At 42.4% G+C, this 22144-nt stretch overlaps 1 protein-coding gene across 3 annotated transcripts in view; it reads right to left on the bottom strand.

Annotated features, from left to right (window-relative positions):
- Nucleotides 1-2150: 2150 nt before the first annotated feature.
- LOC134218466 (uncharacterized) overlaps nt 2151-22144 on the bottom strand; it is a 40166-nt gene continuing 20172 nt past the window's right edge. For 2 of the 3 annotated variants that reach the window (XM_062697479.1, XM_062697478.1), the window contains exons 3-6: nt 20901-21317; nt 17262-18185; nt 2886-3035; nt 2151-2685 (exon numbers count right to left, since the gene is read on the bottom strand). In XM_062697479.1, the coding sequence (XP_062553463.1) occupies nt 2617-2685; nt 2886-3035; nt 17262-18185; nt 20901-21317 (1560 nt within the window). In that variant the 3' untranslated portion in view covers nt 2151-2616. The remainder of the gene's footprint in view (nt 2686-2885; nt 3036-17261; nt 18186-20900; nt 21318-22144) is intronic. The other variant, XM_062697480.1, reaches the window with a different exon arrangement.

Below are 22144 nucleotides of genomic sequence, written 5' to 3'. Positions count from 1 at the left end.
TGGGTCTGCCTCTGCTGCAATGTCCCGCTGGGTTCCAGTCTCGGAGTGTTTAAACGGAAAATACTGCGCTCAATACTTGGCGGCGTGGTGGAAAATGGTGAATGGCGCAGACGCATGAATCACAAGTTGTACCAAGGTACCCAGGGGCAAGTGAAAATACGGGGTAAGTGGGTACTATGGCTGCCGATTATTCGGTGAACGTTTTTAATGGTAACAATGTTCTAGAAAGATGAAGCAGAATTATCAACGAATTCGCCTGACACAAAAAAAATGTAATCAAAACCATTTGCGGCACCATACTAATGGTATTGTTTAATCGTGACTTTAAACTATCGGCAAAATCTATTACTTTTATTTTAATTCAATGGATTTCCAACAAAATAGTCATTTCTAATTTCATCATTGATGTGGAAAGTGAATATTTTGAGTAATTGAATAATTGTGTGACATCGAAAACGATTGAAAAGTTTTGATTAAAGCCAAAATTTGCAATTTTCACTTGCCCTTAAGTTTTAACATATATGGACCAAGTGGAACATATTTGAAAAACATTTTCGATAGAGCCATTTTACCTGTTTTTAGATTGTTTTCTAGTGAAAAATGACTTCGACACTCATATATCATATGGATCTGAATCAAATGCAGTTGATATCGTTGGTTTCGTTGTCAAGAAGTAGTGTACAGTTGATTTACCAAATGTGTATTTTACTTTCTGGAAATTATTTATCTTCCTCATGGAAAAGAGCAATGGTTATAACTATGCGAAATTTGCAGTTTACAGTGCAAACAATCTATTTATTCTACAATAGATCAACAGGTTTTTTCTTGTGTTTTGTTATTTTTAAACATAGCATCGGATTAACAGATTTTCAGATAAACAAATTGCTTAAGACAAACAGGGGCCCTCCTTAGCCGTGTGGTAAAACGCGCGGCTACAAAGCAAGACCATGCTGAGGGTGGCTGGGTTCGATTCCCGGTGCCGGTCTAGGCAATTTTCGGATTGGAAATTGTCTCGACTTCCCTGGGCATAAAAGTATCATCGTGTTAGCCTCATGATATACGAATGCAAAAATGGTAACTTGGCTTAGAAACCTCGCAGTTAATAACTGTGGAAGTGCTTAATGAACACTAAGCTGCGAGGGGGCTCTGTCCCAGTGTGGGGATGTAATGCCAATAAGAAGAAGAAGAAGAAGTTAAGACAAACAAATGGGCGTTCTATTACAAATTTAGTACACTGCGCATCGCCTGAATAAAAACGTTTCTTTTGAAGTTCTAATTTAGGTAATAATTTGTGTTCTAAACAGAGAAACATTCATTCGAAAAGTGAACAAAGATTTTTGCTCATCTCTTCCATCTAACACAATTGGTAAGAAAGTAAGCTAATGGAAAGTCAATTATCTATCAATATCTGCTAGCATTGTGATCCCTTTCTTTTTGCAAAAACAAAAGTGTAACAAGCAATAAACCTCCATCCATGATCTGAAATACTACGCCTCAGAAATTACATGAACACTATTTCTACATTCTTCAAATTCGTTTCGATCGACAGTATAAAGCAGAATAGGTCCCACTTGCCCCGTTTGAAGGGGTAAGTTGGTCCCACAGGTTTTTTTTATGTCACTACCAATATTTTTGTAACTGAATAAATGGCAACACGTCTACACTTCAACAACGGAAGCATATAATGATGTATCCGTGGTTAATGTCCTGAAATAGCCTGTTTTCTAAGTATGCGTTAATGATTTGGCTGAACTAGCGTTTTTTAGGTCCCACTTGCCCCGGGGTACCTTATTTCTAACAAAAAATCAAAATCGTTCATATCCGACATGGGACAGTTATGCGAATCAAGGCAGATAAGAGCTAGGTAAAATGATAAGAAATGATTCTCGGAAGTGATTCGACTAATTCGAAAGGTACAAGAAGAAAACATGCGCCTACGGAATTGAGGTAACTTTCAGTGCACAGATAAAGAAAACTTCTTTGTTCTACGCTTGGTTGATTGTCAGTGATGTTTTATTATCTTAGTTCATCCTCTTACAACACCATCACAAATTGCCCTAACATCCAAAGTTTTGTTCTTGTTTCGCTTACTTCAGTAGCTTTTGTGTCGCTTAGACCCCAGTCTTGAACGATAACCTATTATCGGGATACACCAGAATAAAATAATTCAATTTGTGTTTGGCCAGTTCCCTACGTTGTAAAAAAATTGACAGATTTACGAAAATTATCGTTTCAGCATTTAAAACCTAAATATGTAGAGTGGTGAGTCAGCCGCTTCGTTCGCTTTTTTTCGAAGCTTGTACATCATTTATTCCATTAGCCAACCAGAGAGGGTCTCATAAAACGTAGAACTAGAACCTTTTCTATTGAAAAACTTTATTTTAATTAGGTCTTATCAATGCTCCACTTAATCTATGTTTTTCTTATAAGGTATTGACCTAATGGTGATGAGAGGATCTGAATGCGAAATTAGTTATGTATTAATATATTTATTCGTCAAATAAAGTTAATGATGGTCAAACTAGATTTCTTGAACAGTTTATTACCCATTATCTTAGAAAAATGGAGATTGAACCGATACGAGATTTTGGATGACGTCATTTTATTGGAAAAGTTTTATTCCTCCTGTTCTTGTTCCACTGACATATGTTCGTCGGTGTCCCCTAGTTTTCCGGAAACATCATCCTAAAAGATTTCAAACAGAAAATTAATATATATGCACAAGTTCATGCATTCTTTAGCAGTCTAGCATAGATGTAAAGTTTCATAAATAAAAATCTAAATCAATTGCGAGAAAAGTTGAACTTGCAAAATGTTATCAGAAACATCTCCTTAAACGAAGTTATCTTAAGCAAGCACTAGCAGTTCTGGGCGGTTAATGGTACCTCATCAGCAATTTCCACGTCCTCCTCGGTGGTCTGCTGGTCAACGTTCTCATCGGCGTCCTCTCGTTCTCCCATTGCATCTACCGTCTCCAGGAGTTCCCTCTGCTCGGCCACATCGTCGTCGTCATGGTGAATATCACTTGAAATTTCCTTTGAAACGGTTTGAATATTATACGTAATTATGACTGACTAAATTTCAGTGTTGATTTACGGAAGATTGTAAATTATGTACATTACATTCACATGTTTTGCATATTAACCGAGTAGAATGACGTGATGTCGATATCAACTTTTCTCATTCGAGTTTGCTCGGACAAATTGTATGAAAACATTTGACAATTCTTACCTTGTTCACATCATGCCACTCTGCTCGTAGAAGTAGCTAAAGTTTTGTAGGCATAAGCATAGGAAAACAGTATTGGAAGCCAACAAACTTATTAGAGCAAGGCTTGAATCACATGATAACGTTTGCATTAAAAAAATGAACAAAAATTGCCGATTTTGCATGGGTTTACCTGCACCCGCACTGACGAAACTACCCATTCAGTATCAATCATAGTAACCCATGAGTAAACAGACAAAATTTGACAGCTCTATCAGTCGTACTCCAACCGCGAAGGCAAAAACCCAGTGAAGCAACTCCGTTCAGAATAGTGCGCGTTCGAGGAACGGAACTCCGCCGTGTCGAAAACGGACATCGTGCGGCACTTTGTGGACGCCTAATACGCCCGATCCGGCATTTACAACGTTTTGGCACTATTAGACAACAATCAGAGCATCGGAAGAAAGCCCGATTCTGGACGGCCGATTTCCTGAGCGACAAGAAACTCCAAAGGAAGCTGGAGAGGAAGACCGAGGAAAAAGTGGCTACATCACTGCATGTGCTTGGCCGGGAGGTCGGTGCAACCGGCCAAACAGTGAAAAAGTACCTGGCGAACATGAACATACATGTCAGGAAGCGGAAGTCGCGACCACTGTTTTTTTTATCACCATCCGAATTTTTTTTTAATGCAAACGTTAATGATGATACTTTCAGCGAGTTATCTGTCATTTAGTCGAACAAAAAAATTACCAGAAGAGAAAGAAACATCTGAACAAAAGAAAACATGATAAAAATAATAACAGTAAAGAGACAACTATTAACGATAAAGCCATATTATCACTTAATGAGTATTGATAGGGTAAATGATGTATATTGGACAAGCACAGAACTAGAAAATATATTGAGATTGAGGAGAATAAGACAATTCAAAACCACAAAGTTCATTCAAATATATAACCTATTGTTGGCTTTGTGTTCCAATTGACCAATTATTTTTTAAACAAGTTTTACTACTGTGTAAACCGTGACATACTTTTTTTCATATCTTTATTAAAGAGATTTTCAACCCAAGGATCATCTCTTGAAGTGAAGTGGTATCAAGTTATTCTTTATCATGATATTCATAATCATACATAGAGTAATCTGAATAGACAATTGAATTTATTAATCTACTTAACTGATATAATTTATAAAGCAAAAAATAATTTGTCACGTAATCTTCAGTTCAATCAAAGGTAATTGCCTATTTCCGGGGATTAAACCACCCGACTTGGACGTTAATTTACAATGTTATGAAAACTCATATGTGAATATGTACGTTATGTGGAAGATATTGATTTGAAAAATGTATTGGAGGTAACCACTTTCCCTTCGATGGGACTCGAACCCATGACCCCTACAGTACGCTAGACTGGTGCTTTAACCAACTAAGCTACGAAGGACCTCCATCGGCCTTCGCAACCTAGCGGCTACTGAACGAGCTTGAGATTCCCAAATTGGACGCATAGTCAAATCACTCGCAATCCATTTATCAAGCCAATACTTCCACATGTGTATTGTACACGTCCACATTAGAGGAGCGTGAGTATTTAGAATGTCTGGCGGCTATACACATTCTTCATCAGCAACGGTACTGATCAAGTGAGGTTGTGTAAGCTATTTGCCAGTCGGTCGTCAAGCTCAGACCTGACCGCATTGCGTAGGCAAGAGCACGCAACTCAAGTTCAGTTCAATCAAAGGTAATTGCCTATTTCCGGGGATTAAACCACCCGACTTGGACGTTAATTTACAATGTTATGAAAACTCATATGTGAATATGTACGTTATGTGGAAGATATTGATTTGAAAAATGTATTGAGGTAACCACTTTCCCTTCGATGGGACTCGAACCCATGACCCTACAGTACGCTAGACTGGTGCTTTAACTAACTAAGCTACGAAGGACCTCCATCGGCCTTCGCAACCTAGCGGCTACTGAACGAGCTCGAGATTCCCAAATTGGACGCATAGTCAAATCACTCGCAATCCATTTATCAAGCCAATACTTCCACATGTGTATTGTACACGTCCACATTAGAGGAGCGTGAGTATTTAGAATGTCTGGCGGCTATACACATTCTTCATCAGCAACGGTACTGATCAAGTGAGGTTGTGTAAGCTATTTGCCAGTCGGTCGTCAAGCTCAGACCCGACCGCATTGCGTAGGCAAGAGCACGCAACTCAAGTTCAGTTCAATCAAAGGTAATTGCCTATTTCCGGGATTAAACCACCTGACTTGGACGTTAATTTACAATGTTATGAAAACTCATATGTGAATATGTACGTTATGTGGAAGATAACGATTTGAAAAATGTATTGCCGGTAACCACTTCCCTTCGATGGGACTCGAACCCATGACCCCTACAGTACGCTAGACTGGTGCTTTAACCAACTAAGCTACGAAGGACCTCCATCGGCCTTCGCAACCTAGCGGCTACTGAACGAGCTCGAGATTCCCAAATTGGACGCATAGTCAAATCACTCGCAATCCATTTATCAAGCCAATACTTCCACATGTGTATTGTACACGTCCACATTAGAGGAGCGTGAGTATTTAGAATGTCTGGCGGCTATACACATTCTTCATCAGCAACGGTACTGATCAAGTGAGGTTGTGTAAGCTATTTGCCAATTTGGGAATCTCGAGCTCGTTCAGTAGCCGCTAGGTTGCGAAGGCCGATGGAGGTCCTTCGTAGCTTAGTTGGTTAAAGCACCAGTCTAGCGTACTGTAGGGTCATGGGTTCGAGTCCCATCGAAGGGAAAGTGGTTACCTCCAATACATTTTTCAAATCAATATCTTCCACATAACGTACATATTCACATATGAGTTTTCATAACATTGTAAATTAACGTCCAAGTCGGGTGGTTTAATCCCCGGAAATAGGCAATTACCTTTGATTGAACTGAACTTGAGTTGCGTGCTCTTGCCTACGCAATGCGGTCGGGTCTGAGCTTGACGACCGACTGGCAAATAGCTTACACAACCTCACTTGATCAGTACTGTTGCTGATGAAGAATGTATAGCCGCCAGACATTCTAAATACTCACGCTCCTCTAATGTGGACGTGTACAATACACATGTGGAAGTATTGGCTTGATAAATGGATTGCGAGTGATTTGACTATGCGTCCAATTTGGGAATCTCGAGCTCGTTCAGTAGCCGCTAGGTTGCGAAGGCCGATGGAGGTCCTTCGTAGCTTAGTTGGTTAAAGCACCAGTCTAGCGTACTGTAGGGTCATGGGTTCGAGTCCCATCGAAGGGAAAGTGGTTACCTCCAATACATTTTTCAAATCAATATCTTCCACATAACGTACATATTCACATATGAGTTTTCATAACATTGTAAATTCACATAATCTTAGCGAAATTGGATCGATATTATTAAAAACAGACCATTACTGGTCCATCCATTTACTGCGGTGAGGTGACGAGTAAATATATGATGCATGAAAGCACAAATTAATTTTGGTCACTTCTTTTTTGTAAAAGGATTAGAATCTATTGATATGTCGATTACAGTCAAACTTTTGCTTTAGAGCCTCAAGACTTTCGTTTGTGCTATAATACAGCAATGTCCGCTTTGATGAAAAAAAATCACATTTTAGGTTAACCCTTAAAAGGCCGGGACGACAGTCACCTCCTTCAAAGTGCTCGTTCTCAGTAAAGCGTTGACCAAATTTCATGACCCCGGGCTTTTCTCAAAGGGGATTAGTAGAGCTTTCTTTTGACATAGGTGCCGCCCCGCTAGACCCCTCCCCGCGTTCATGAGTATCGAAAATGTCTGTGTTTTTTCCTTATTTTTTGCTATGATGGCCAAATTTCTTCAGTAATCAAGTGCAATAAAGTTCTGGTGTCATAAAATAAAGTAGATACATGAAATATATCAATTAGAAGTGATTTTGAACAATTCCAAGTTATCTGATTACTGGAATTACCGATATTGAAAGCCATATCCCTGATCTAAAATGTATGGTCATATTTCTTAAAATCTGATCTCGAAATAAACCAGACAGGAAATATCACAAAAAACTGTAGACATATGTGTAATCAATTTTATGTATTGAAGATACTATTTTGGAACATTCCAGTTCATCCAAAATATCCGTGAGTTCAGGTCTTGAATTCTACCATAGAAGCAAAAGGTAATGTGCACATAAGAATACTCAGAGTACAGTCGCGATTCGCTGGTTGGGCCACGATCTCGGCCCAACTAACGAATTCGGTTTTTTAGTTGGGCCAACTGACAGCCATTTGAACACGTGTATTTCGACTTGAACATCACAAATGATGTCCAGTGACGCCCAATCCCGTTTTCCGTGTTTACATTGAATTTTGACGTACGGTTGCTTTTTAGTTGGACCATGGCCCAACCAGCGGAGGCCCAACTAAAAAGTGACCCAAGTATTAAGATCCCAACCAGCGAATCCCGACTGTACATCCTACCCAGTTCAAAGATATCAAATGACTCATGGGAAACTTTTCTGCGTGTCCCATAGTGCCATTCTAGAATGCGCGAAATGTTCTGAAGTTCGGCTCGTAAGACCTGCGCTACAACGGCCTTGAAAATGTTTTCGGTAGCTATCAAAAACCTTCCCAACAGATCCTTGGATACCTGCCAAGAAACGTTATACCGATCTTTCTGCATTTCAGTACACTGCAGGTCATCCAAAATGTTCTTGAGTTCAGGTCGTCAGATCTACAATCAAGTAGAAGCGCAATGGTTGTTTCAAATCAAGCTCAAGTCATCCGGCACAGTTCAAAGAAATCAAATGACTTAATGGAAATTTTGCTGCGTGCCTCATAATGACATTCTAGAATGCGCGAAATGTTCTGAAGTTCGGCTCGTAAGACCTACACTACAACGGCCTTCAAAATGTTTTCGTCAGCTATCAGAAACCTTCCCAACAGATCCTTGGATACCTGCCAAGAAACGTTATACCGATCTTTCTGTATTTCAATATACTGGAGGCCATCCAAAACGTTCTTGAGTTCAGGTCGTCAGATCTACATTCAAGTAGAAGCGCAATGGCTGTTTCAAATCAAGCTAAGGTCATCCTGCACAGTTCAAAGAAATCAAATGACTTACCTATTGAAAATTGAAAACAAAAAGTCAAAATCGTCATCGGTGACATGAACGCACAGGTAGGAAGGGAGGAAATGTATAGACCGGTCATCGGACCGGATAGTCTGTACACCGTATGGAATGACAACGGCCAACGATGCATAAACTTCGCAGCCTCCCGCGGAATGGTAGTCCGAAGCACCTTCTTTCCCCGCAAAAATATCCACAAGGCTACATGGAGATCACCTAACCAAGAAACGGAAAACCAAATCGACCACGTTCTAATCGACGGTAAATTCTTCTCCGACATCACGAAAGTCCGCACTTACCGCAGTGCGAATATTGAATCCGACCACTACCTCGTTGCAGTATGCCTGCGCTCAAAACTCTCGACGGTGTACAACACACGTCGAAGTCGGACGCCGCGGCTTAACATTGGGCGGCTACAAGAAGGTAGACTAGCCCAAGAATATGCGCAACTGCTGGAAGTGTCACTCCCAACGGAAGAGCAGCTAGGCGCAGCATCTCTTGAAGATGGCTGGAGATATATTCGATCCGCCATTAGTAACATCGCAACCACTGCACTTGGCACGGTGCCCCCGGATCAGAGAAACGACTGGTATGACTGCGAATGTAATCGATACCGAAGATCGATACCGTGAAGAGACGGAGCAACTGTACCGCGCCAATAACACACGAAAGTTCTATGAGAAGTTAAACCGTTCACGTAAGGGCCTCGTGCCACAGCCTGATATGTGTAAGGACATAAACGGGAACCTTCTTACGAAAGAGCGTGAGGTGATCCAAAGGTGGCGGCAGCACTACGAAGAACACCTGAATGGCGATGTGGCAGACGAAGATGGCGGTTTGGTGATGGACCTGGGAGAACACGCGCAGGCCATAATTTTACCGGCTCCGGATCTCCAGGAAATCCAGGAGAAGATTGGCCGGCTGAAGAACAACAAAGCCCCTTGGGTTGACCAACTACCAAGAGAGCTATTTTAACACGGTGGTGAGGCACTGGCTAGAGCGCTGCACTGGGTCATTTGGGAGGATGAAGTTCTGCCGCAGGAGTGGATGGAAGGTGTCGTGTGGCCCATCTACAAAAAGGGCGATAAGCTGGATTGAAGCAACTACTGCGCAATCACATTGCTGAACGCCGCCTACAAGGTACTCTCCCAAATGTTATGCCGTCGACTAGCACCAATTACAAGGGAGTTCGTGGGGCAGTACCAGGCGGGTTTTATGGGGGAACGCTCCACCACGGACCAGGTGTTCGCCATTCGTCAAGTACTGCAGAAATGCCGCGAATACAACGTGCCCGCACATCATCTATTCATCGACTTCAAAGCCGCATATGGTACAAGAAGATGGAGGAAGCCTACATCAGACTGAATAAAAAAGTCAAGCGGATCGGACTAGTCATCAACACGTCGAAGACAAAGTACATTATAGGAAGAGGTTCAAGAGAAGACAATGTGAGCCACCCATCGCGAGTTTGCATCGGTGGTGACGAAATCGAGGTGGTAGAAGAATTTGTGTACTTGGGATCACTGGTGACTGCCGAAAATGATACCAGCAGAGTAATTCGAAGACGCATAGTGGCTAGAAATCGTACGTAATTTGGACTCCGCAAGACGCTTCGATCGAATAGAGTTCGCCGCCGTACCAAACTGACAATCTACAAAACGCTCATTAGACCGGTAGTCCTCTACGGACACGAGACCTGGACGATGCTCGTGGAGGACCAACGTGCACTTGGAGTTTTTGAAAGGAAAGTGCTGCGTACCATCTATGGTGGGGTGCAGATAGCGGACGGTACGTGGAGGAGGCGAATGAACCACGAGTTGCGTGAGCTGCTGGGAGAACCATCCATCCTTCACACAGCGAAAATCGGACGACTGCGGTGGGCCGGGCACGTAGCCAGAATGTCGGACAGTAACCCGGTGAAAGTGGTTCTCGACAACGATCCGACGGGCACAAGAGGCGAGGTGCGCAGCGGGCAAGGTGGATGGATCAGGTGGAAGAGGACTTGCGGACCCTCCGTCGACTGCGTGGTTGGCGACGTGTAGCCATGAACCGAGCCGAATGGAGAAGACTCTTATATACCGCACAGGCCACTTCGGCCTTAGTCTGAATAAATAAAATAACCTATTGAAAATTTTGCTGAGTGCCCCCATAATGGCATTCTAGATTGCGCGAAATGTTCTGAAATTCAGCTCGTAAGACCTACGCTACAACGACCTCGAAAATGTTTTCGGCAGCTATCAAAAGAATTTCTAATAATTCATTTGATTTCTTTGAACTGAGTAGGACGACCTGAGCTAAATTTGAAACAAGCATTGCGCTTTTACTTGATTGTAGATCTGACGACCTAACCACAAGAAGGTTTTGGATGTCCTTCAGTGTATTGAAATGCAGAATGAGCAGTATAACATTTCTTGTCATGTATCCAAGGTTCTGTTGGGAAGGTTTTTGACAGCTGCCTCAAACATTTTCGAGGCCGTTGTAGCGTAGGTCTTACGAGCCGAACTTCAGAACATTTCGCGCATTCTAGAATGTGATTATGAGGCACGCAGCAAAATTTCCAATAAGTCATTTGATTTCTTTGAACTGTGCCGGTTGACTTGAGCTTGATTTGAAACAAGCATTGCGCTTCTACTTGATTGTAGATCTGACGACCTGAACTCAAGAACATTTTGGATCACCTGCAGTGTACTGAAGTGCAGAAAGGTATCCAAGGAGTTGTTGGAAAAGGTTTTGATACCTGCCGAAAACATTTTCGAGGCCGTTGTTGCGTAGGTCTTACGAGCTGAACTTCAGAACATTTCGCTCATTCTAGCATGGCATTCCGGGGCACGCAGCAAAATTTCCCATAACGCATTTAATTTTTTTAACTGGGCAGGATGACCTGAGCTTGATTTGAAACAACCATTGCGCTTCTACTTGATTGTAGATCTGACGACCTGAACTCAAGAACGATTTGGATGACCTGCAGTGTACGTGCAGAAGTGCAGAAAGATCGGTATAACGTTTCTTGGCATGTATCCAAGGATCTGTTGGGAAGGGTTTTGATAACTGCCGAAAACATTTTCGAGGTAATTGTAGCGTAGGGCTTACGAGCTGAACTTCAGAACATTTCGCGCATCCTAGAATGTCTCGCGGGCAGCAGGGACTATGTCCAAGGGCTTGACGATCCCTCCCCAGGCCATCTGCGAGTTGTGGGGCTTGCCTAGGATGTGGTGGGGTTTGACAGTGGGCCCTGTTAAACCTCTATAAAAAGCTGCATGTATCCGCAAGTAGGCCCCACCAAAGCGACCGTGTGCCGCTCAAAGCGCACAAGCCCAAGTCCTGGTGTTAGGTGGGACGCTAAACAGCCCTGACACGACGGCCCTCCGACGAGACAGGAGGTTTGCGCTGGCCCAATAAGCCGCCTAGAAAACCAATCATTACGAACAATATAAGAGATAATGCGACTCGATATAATCGGCAAAGACCTAGGCGACGAATACAGGATCACGATTGGAAGCTTGGAACATGGAATTGCAAGTCGCTAGGTTTCGCAGGTTGCGACAGGATGATCTACGATGAATTACATCCCCGCAACTTCGACGTCGTGGCGCTGCAGGAGATTTGCTGGACAGGACAGAAAGTGTGGAAAAGCGGGCATCGAGCGGCTACCTTCTACCAAAGCTGTGGCACCACCAACGAGCTGGGAACCGGCTTCATAGTGCTGGGTAAGATGCGCCAACGCGTGATTGGGTGGCAGCCAATCAACGCAAGGATGTGCAAGCTGAGGATTAAAGGCCGTTTCTTCAACTATAGCATCATCAACGTGCACTGCCCACACGAAGGGAGACCCGACGACGAGAAAGAAGCGTTCTACGCACAGCTGGAGCAGACATACGATGGATGCCCACTGCGGGACGTTAAAATCGTCATCGGTGACATGAACGCACATGTATAGACCGGTCATCGGACCGGATAGTCTGCACACCGTATCGAATGACAACGGCCAACGATGCATAAACTTCGCAGCCTCCCGCGGAATGGTAGTCCGAAGCACCTTCTTTCTCCGCAAAAACATCCACAAGGCCACATGGAGATCACCTAACCAAGAAACGGAAAACCAAATCGACCACGTTCTAATTGACGGTAAATTCTTCTCCGACATCACGAACGTCCGCACTTACCGCAGTGCGAATATTGAATCCGACCACTACCTCGTTGCAGTATGCCTGCGCTCAAAACTCTCGACGGTGTACAACACGCGTCGAAGTCGGACGCCGCGGCTTAACATTGGGCGGCTACAAGATGGTAGACTAGCCCAAGAATACGCGCAGCAGCTGGAAGTGGCACTTCCAACGGAAGAGCAGCTAGGCGCAGCGTCTCTTGAAGATGGCTGGAGAGATATTCGATCCGCCATTGGTAGCACCGCAACCGCTGCACTTGGCACGGTGCCCCGGATCAGAGAAACGACTGGTATGACGGCGAATGTGAGCAGTTAGTGGAAGAGAAGAATGCAGCATGGGCGAGATTGCTGCAACACCGCACGAGGGCGAACGAGGCACGATATAAACAGGCGCGGAACAGACAAAACTCGATTTTCCGGAGGAAAAAGCGCCAGCAGGAAGATCGAGACCGTGAAGAAACGGAGCAACTGTACCGCGCTAATAACACACGAAAGTTCTATGAGAAGTTAAACCGTTCACGTAAGGGCCACGTGCCACAGCCTGATATGTGTAAGGACATAAACGGGAACCTTCTTACGAACGAGCGTGAGGTGATCCAAAGGTGGCGGCAGCACTACGAAGAACACCTGAATGGCGATGTGGCAGACGAAGATGGCGGTATGGTGATGGACCTGGGAGAACGCGCGCAGGACATAATTCTACTGGCTCCGGATCTCCAGGAAATCCAGGAGGAGATTGGCCGGCTGAAGAACAACAAAGCCCCTGGGGTTGACCAACTACCAGGAGAGCTTTTTAAACACGGTGGTGAGGCACTGGCTAGAGCGCTGCACTGGGTCATTACCAAGATTTGGGAGGAGGAAGTTTTGCCGCAGGAGTGGATGGAAGGTGTCGTGTGTCCCATCTACAAAAGGGCGATAAGCTGGATTGTAGCAACTACCGCGCAATCACATTGCTGAACGCCGCCTACAAGGTACTCTCCCAAATTTTATGCCGTCGACTAGCACCAACTGCAAGGGAGTTCGTGGGGCAGTACCAGGCGGGTTTTATGGGCGAACGCTCCACCACGGACCAGGTGTTCGCCATTCGCCAAGTACTGCAGAAATGCCGCGAATACAACGTGCCCACACATCATCTATTCATCGACTTCAAAGCCGCATATGATACAATCGATCGGGACCAGCTATGGCAGCTAATGCACGAACACGGTTTTCCGGATAAACTGACACGGTTGATCAAAGCGACGATGGATCGGGTGATGTGCGTAGTTCGAGTTTCAGGGGCATTCTCGAGTCCCTTCGAAACCCGCAGAGGGTTACGGCAAGGTGATGGTCTTTCGTGTTTGCTATTCAACATCGCTTTGGAAGTAATACGAAGAGCAGGGATTAACACGAGTGGTACAATTTTCAATAAGTCCGTCCAGCTATTTGGTTTCGCCGACGACATAGATATTATGGCACGTAACTTTGAGAAGATGGAGGAAGCCTACATCAGACTGAAGAGGGAAGCTAAGCGGATCGGACTAGTCATCAACACGTCGAAGACGAAGTACATGATAGGAAGAGGTTCAAGAGAAGACAATGTGAGCCACCCACCGCGAGTTTGCATCGGTGGTGACGAAATCGAGGTGGTAGAAGAATTTGTGTACTTGGGCTCACTGGTGACTGCCGAAAATGACACCAGCAGAGAAATTCGGAGACGCATAGTGGCTGGAAATCGTACGTACTTTGACTCCGCAAGACGCTCCGATCGAATAGAGTTCGCCGCCGTACCAAACTGACAATCTACAAAACGCTAATTAGACCGGTAGTCCTCTACGGACACGAGACCTGGACGATGCTCGTGGAGGACCAACGCGCACTGAGTTTTCGAAAGGAAAGTGCTGCGTACCATCTATGGTGGGGTGCAGATGGCGGACGGTACGTGGAGGAGGCGAATGAACCACGAATTGCATCAGCTGTTGGGAGAACCATCCATCGTTCACACCGCGAAAATCGGACGACTGCGATGGGCCGGGCACGTAGCCAGAATGTCGGACAGTAACCCGGTGAAAATGGTTCTCGACAACGATCCGACGGGCACAAGAAGGCGAGGTGCGCAGCGGGCAAGGTGGATCGATCAGGTGGAAGATGACTTGCGGACCCTCCGTAGACTGCGTGGTTGGCGACGTGTAGCCATGGACCGAGCCGAATGGAGAAGACTCTTATATACCGCACAGGCCACTTCGGCCTTAGTCTGATTAAATAAAAATAATAGAATGTCATTCTGGGGCACGCAGAAAATATTTCGATAAGTCATTTGATTTCTTTGAACTGTGCAGGATGACCTTATCTTGATTTGACACAACTATTGCGCTTCTACTTGAATGTAGATCTGACGACCTAACCACAAGAAGGTTTTGGATGGCCTCCAGCATATTGAAATGCAGAAAGATCGGTATAACGTTTCTTGGTAGGTAGGATCTGTTGGGAAGGTTTTTGATAGCTGCCGAAAACATTTTCGAGGCCGTTGTAACGTAGGTCTTACGAGCCGAACTTCAGAACATTTCACGCATTCTAGAATGGCATTCTGGGGCACGCAGCAAAATTTCCCATAACTCATTTGATTTCTTTGAACTGGGCAGGATAACCTGAGCTTGATTTGAAACAAGCATTGCGCTTCTACTTGATTGTAGATCTGACGACCTGAACTCAAGAACGTTTTGGATGACCTGTAGTGTACTGAAGTGCAGAAAGATCGGTATAACGTTTCTTGGCATGTATCCAAGGATCTGTTGGGAAGGGTTTTAATAACTGCCGAAAGCATTTTCGAGGTTATTGTAGCGTAGGTCTTACGAGCTGAACTTCAGAACATTCCGCGCATTCTAGAATGTCATTCTGGGGCATGCAGAAAATATTTCAATAAGTCATTTGATTTCTTTGAACTGTGCAGGATGACCTTAGCTTGATTTGAAACAACCATTGCGCTTCTACTTGAATGTAGATCTGACGACCTGAACTCAAGAACGTTTTGGATGGCCTCCAGTATATTGAAATGCAGAAAGATCGGTATAACGTTTCTTGGCAGGTATCCAAGGATCTGTTGGGAAAGTTTTTGATAGCTGCCGAAAACATTTTCGAGGCCGTTGTAACGTAGGTCTTACGAGCCGAACTTCAGAACATTTCGCGCATTCTAGAATGGCATTCTGGGGCACGCAGCTAATTTTCCCATAACTCATTTGATTTCTTTGAACTGGGCAGGATGACCTGAGCTTGATTTGAAACCAGCATTGCGCTTCTACTTGATTGTAGATCTGACGACCTGAACTCAAGAACGGTTTGGATGACCTGCAGTGTATTGAAGTGCAGAAAGATCGGTATAACGTTTCTTGGCAGGTATCCAAGGATCTGTTGGGAAGGTTTTTGATAGCTGCCGAAAACATTTTCGAGGCCGTTGTACCGTAGGTCTTACGAGCCGAACTTCAGAACATTTCGCGCATTCTAGAATGTCACTATGGGACACGCAGAAAAGTTTCCCATGAGTCATTTGATATGTTTGAACTGAGTAGGATGTACTCTGAGTATTTTTATGTGCACATTACCTTTCGCTTCTATGGTAGAATTCAAGACCTGAACTCACGGATATTTTGGATGAACTGGAATGTTCCAAAATAGTATCTTCAATACATAAAATTGATTACACATATGTCTACAGTTTTTTGTGATATTTTTACCTCCTGTCTGGTTTATTTCGTGATCAGATTTTAAGAAATATAACCATACATTTTAGATCAGGGATATGGCTTTCAATATCGGTAATTCCAGTAATCAGATAACTTGGAAACGTTCAAAATCACTTCTACTTGATATATTTCATGTATCTACTTTATTTTTTTGAAATTTGGCCATCATAGCAAAAATAAGGAAAAAACACAGACATTTTCGATACTCATGAACGCGGGGAGGGGTCTAGCGGGGCGGCACCTATGTCAAAAGAAAGCTCTACTAATCCCTTTTGAGAAAAGTCCGGGGTCATGAAATTTGGTCAACGCTTTACTGAGAACGAGCACTTTGAAGGAGGTGACTGTCGTCCCGGCCTTTTAAGGGTTAATTACACCCAGGTTTTTTTTACGCGGTTTGGATTTCATTAATTTCTCGGTTAACCTGATGTTTCACAGCTTTTTAAATACCCCCTGAATTTTCTTTGATTTTTTTGTGAATTTTTTCGTAGGATTAACTCATTGCTTCATTGACGCTGTAGGTCTTAAACGACCAAAATCAAACCGTGTAAAAAAAACAGGGTGTACTAGTAATGATCGTAGAAGCTCAGACTAATCCAAACTATGCACATGTCCATAATATATCATTTACCCTCAGAGATGATTTGTTCTAGAAATTCAGTCTCGATTTGCATGTGTAACGTAGGGAAGAGTTCGGAGAATTGATTGTGGAGGACGACGGAGGTCTTTCGTAGCTCAGTAGTGAAAGCACCTGTCTAGCCTGTCGTTACCTCCAATACATTTTTCGAACTGATTCTTTCATATGCTGTGCATATGCACATCGAGTTTTTTAACATTGTTATTGATTTCATATGGCTGAAAAGTAGTTCTCCCTTTAAACATTAAAATAAAACAAATGCGAGTTTGTTGTTGAAATGCGCCTTGGTTCTATAGAGAATCGATAAAATTAGCATGCGACACAATTCGTGCTACACAGAGTACATCAATTGCCGAGAGGTTGTAGAGAGCGTTAACCAACGTTAACCACCACATGATAAGATCAAACCTTTGCAGCGATTGTTTCGTAATCCGTATCATCCCCTGCTAGAGGGACAACTGCTTGCGATTCCGTTTCATCTTCTTTAGTTTCTTTGGTTACCTCCATCACCGATACAGGCTCGTCGCTGTCACTATCGTCTTCCTCTTCCTCTTCGTCGTCACCAACTTCAAACTCTGGTGTATTGTTTTCAATTTCGTCGTTCTCCGGTGGAGGATCTTTGGCGCTTTCCACTTTCACTTGTGGTTCTGTTGCTTCATCTTTCGACGCTTCTTCACCTTCGTATGATGGCTGTTCAGTTTCAATGATTTCCTCTTCTGGTTTGACCACCGTATCTTCTTTGATGTTATGCATGATTTCATTATTCACTTCCTCCGACTTTCTAATGTCTTCGTCAATAATCATCGGCTCTTCAGACCTCTCTCTAGAACCAGTACTTATTGCTGTTGGCATTTGTTCATTTTCGTTATTTGTTTGTTTTGTTATTTGATTGTCAGTCTGTTCTTGATCATCACAAGTACCTTCTTGTGAAATTTCTTGGTGAGAAGGATCATTCTCTTCTCCGAATTTTTCAACTTCAGGAGTAATCTCGACCTGTTCAATCTCTTCGATTGGTTGCGATAGCACGGATTCATCAAATTTCTGAACTGGTAGCTCCTCATCAACCATCATAACTTCTTTGTTTATCTCTCGGGAGTCTCCCTCGTCTTCTTCTTCGTTTTTGTCAACGGGTACTGCTTGATCGCTGCAACTAGTATCAGCAGTCTCTTCCGCCGTAACCGAGAGATCCGAGTTATGGTTATCCTCCGTTTCTCGCGTCTTCTCTGCATCAACGCCAGTTTCGCTATCCTGCTGTTTTCCAACATCATCTAGCTCTTCGTTAGCTATGGTTTCATCGTTAGTCTTCTGTTCAGGTGTTGTAGTGTTGGTGTGCTTGATTATGGCGATGTGGGTGCCAATTTGTGAGAGTATTCAGTTTATGGGAATTGAGTTTGTGAATGCCAATCGTTTAAGATAATGTGCACGACGCAATCGTGTAGATATGAAATGAAAATCAAATGAAAATTAAGTAAATCTATTCTACGAAAAAGGGCAAAAATACGACATCCATTTAGCGACTTATCATAATGTTAGCTCTGTCAAAGGGAAGTTTATCGGGTTAATGAACACTCGAAAGCACAAAGCGTACAATTAAGGTTTTCCGTACTGACAACGAACTCTCGCCGCCGCACTTTTATTTTCGTCCTTTATCCAGCAAAGAGATTACTCATTATTTTCTATGTAAATACGGCTTAAAATCTATGCAAATTTCTTAATTTCAAGTTTATATGAAAGATTGGTTGTTTTTTTCAAAAGCACAAATTTCTACGGTTTTGATTTCATTTACTTTTCTGATTTTATCCGTAGCCGTTGCTTTTTTCTATTAAATACTATATTGTAAGAATTTAGGATAATCCATCTAGTTTTTTTATGTACGCCACTTATAATATATTCTCAAAACCAATAAAACAGAGTAAAATTTTGTGATGTAAATGTTAAGTTGCAATCGTTTCCCTAAAAAATGATAGTGGTAAAGTAATACTAACTGAAATAGTTTAATTGATGTGCTGGAAGAGTTTGATTGATTATAACGTTATTTTATTGAAAATTATTGGAAGTAAGCATTTACTTTCGAATCTAATTTTACAACACCTTCTTGTGGATAATAACTTAATATCAGTTATGTTGTAGAAAGACCTTACGGCTTTCAAAGTAGATTAGGAAAACACTGCTCAAGGAACAATTAAAAAGGAAGACGGATCTGATATCAGATTGATTGTATAAATATTGAAGTGAGTTAAAAAAAAATAGTAAAAATAAGTTTTTTGATAACAGACGCAAACGATCCTGGTGGCGTTAGCCTTTATAGGGGAACTGTTCCGATCTCAATCTCACTGTACATATATCCATCTCATCGCTAAACAAAGAAATACGGCATCAAATTCGTCGGTTCTTTTTGTCAACATGCGTGCTCACTGCTGAAAAAAATCACAAAAATAATAAACAAACACAATTCCTTTCCTTTGCTTTGTTTTTGATGGGATGGAAATAGGAGCTATGAGATGAAGTGGCGAACCGTTCCCCTAATTGATGGGCTACACTTGATAAAAAAAATGATAGGCTTTGAAAACAACTATGTTAGTGCACCACGTCTTGTCCTAATTCTGATTCTGCTAACGACTTAAAATGACCAACATTACTATTATTGAGAAACATGTTTGTAGCCAGCAAGTAAAGTAGAGCTGCTTAATTAACCTTAAGTTTCACAATATACTCGCTCATGTTTGCAGAATAATCACAACCTAACCGAACAAAGTTGAGACAAAAACATCATCAATGTTGGACTGATTCAAGACCGGATTTATCCAATGTTAGTCTACTCTATCCTCAGAATAACTGGCCAATGTAAAGGTGACTCCTATACGATTAAAAATCAAAGGAGAACCCAACATTTGTATTATTTTGTCACCGTTTCAATATAAGTATGCTGGAAACGTACAAATTTTGAAATTATTGAACTTTTAAAAGAGATGGAAGTAAACCCAAAATTATCTTGGAAGCGCATAATTTGAGTATACCCTAATCAATCACTTCTTTATTTAAATACCCAGGACATTGTTTTCTGTTAGTAGGAAAATAGTGTTGCAAAAAGAAGATCGAGCAGTTGGAAGAATGGATAAATGTTTCAAATTTTCAATAAGATTCTCGACATCTAGAGCAATTCTTGTATCACCTTAAAATCTCAATCAAAACTATGTGTAAAAACTCAAACTAATAAATTCTTCAAATATGTATTCCCGGTTGTTTATATCCGGATAAAATAATCTCTTTTCTTTTCAAAATAACGTTTTGCATTATCAAACAGAACGGATGTATCGCATAGATGTATAAAACCTTTCGTGATATTCTGAAGCTGGTTACGTAGCTCTATCAATTTGCTTTGAACCAACTGCGACTCAGATATCGACATCGCCCTACTAAGTGCCTAACAATAAGCGGCAATCTCTTTGCAAATGAAAACAACCTGTTATTATGTTTATCTTATCGGTTCCCCTTCAACAAACAACGCTCGAAAATTATATTTTCAGGAGAACATTGCGTCATCATCATAGCTCGTACAACTCGTGTTAGTGCGTTACCGTTGATATATTTGTATGTTAAACATAAATTAGGCGTCTCGATTCCACATGTGCAGCAATCCTTATTAATTGGTTTAATCGATCGGATAAGCATAAGTTCACTACAAAAAAAATACATGCCTTTGAAACTATTGTTATTGTTTCATTTATTTCTCAAACCTTAATCATTTTAAACGTTAATGATTGCAAATAAATCGAGTGGAACAGCAACACCGAAAATGCAACTCTCTAATTTATAGGCATTAATAACAAAATTACTGTCTTTTGCGGCGACGGGGCGTGAACGGTTTCATTTTTTTAACCATCCAAGGAGAGCAATCTTAAGCCACGCGAGTGAGTGAACCTTCATCGTTGTTGTTAAATGGTCAACAAGCAAAAAATGTCCCATATTGTAATACGCCAAATATTCTAACTCAAAAGAAACAACTAAACCGTACACGCTTTTTGTGTGAGTGCAAACAACTCAAACCTCGTTCGCTCCCTCTTCAGTCTTATTTTCTTTGTTATCGTCGTCTTCCGCGGACGCCTCCGCCGTCGCCGCTGTCACCTGGTCCTGTTCGGCATCTCCAGTGCCATTCTTTTGCTGTGCTTCGCTCACCTCGCTGGCCGGTTTCGGGGCTTCGATCTTGAGGAACACTTCCAGGTTGTCCACCTCGTTTGCCAGGTCGAAGTCGTCGTAGTCCCCGCAGTACTCCGCATCGTTGAACATCTGCGGGGGCAGCGGATGGCGCGGGTTTTGGTCACTGATCGTCGCTCCGTTGTGCTCTGAGTTTTTCTGCATAAAGTCCTTTTCCGCTTCCTGGCCGGGCTCGGTGATGTCGACGATCGTGTAGGAGATGTGTTTGCTGTCCAGGATCATCGAAACTCGCTGCTGGCGCTTTTTCACCTGTTGCAAGGGAAAGAGAAGAGAACGACATTGTTACTGATTTGAATACAGCTCAAAACATTTGGTAATTTTTGTTGAACACAACCACTTTTTTAAAGGTTCAAGATATAGAACGATCACAATTAAGGTATATGAAATTAGATAACTAAGATCCACGAAGAATTCGAAATAATAAGTTTGGAACTGATGAAATAATTTGAATTTGGTTGATGACAACGTTCCGATTTGGGATGTGTATTCATTGAAGGGGGTCTCTCTCCAGTAGCCTTGCAAGCAAAGGCGTAGAATTGCTAATCCGGAGATGGCGAGTTCGATTCTTGGTCTGGTCTAGGATGTTTTCGGGTTGGAATCTTTCTCGACACCCTGGGCATAGTGTATCCATTGTACTTGCCACACAAGATACATCCTCATACAATGGCATAGAAAAGCTTTTAATTAATAACTGAGGAAATGCTAATAGAATACTAAGTTGAAAAGCAGGCAGTTGTTCCAGTTGGAATGTAGAGCCATTGAAGAAGAAGAAGATACAGTGAAGATAAATATATATGTTGAACTCTTAATTCTGATGTCGACTTCCTCGTTCATTTCATGCCCATACCGACGTCCGCTTAGATTAGCTTTAATTACTCAAGAATTACCAATATATCATTACGAAATCCTTTCCGCTGCTGTCGCGTCAAATCTCAAAACATTATCACGAATTCACGACCGCACACCCCAAAAGAAACAAGCGCTAAAGTGCTTGATGGTGCTAATTGTTTGACACACAGTGGTTGCAGAGTAGCGCCTGTTTCGAGATGTATTTATAAACAGTTCAACAATTCAAC

The sequence above is a fragment of the Armigeres subalbatus genome, chromosome 2 (genome assembly GCF_024139115.2).
Source record: "Armigeres subalbatus isolate Guangzhou_Male chromosome 2, GZ_Asu_2, whole genome shotgun sequence".
In the NCBI taxonomy this organism is placed as follows: domain Eukaryota; kingdom Metazoa; phylum Arthropoda; class Insecta; order Diptera; family Culicidae; genus Armigeres; species Armigeres subalbatus.
Note: the sequence above shows the minus strand (reverse complement) of the source record. Positions and strands in the feature narration are given on the sequence as shown.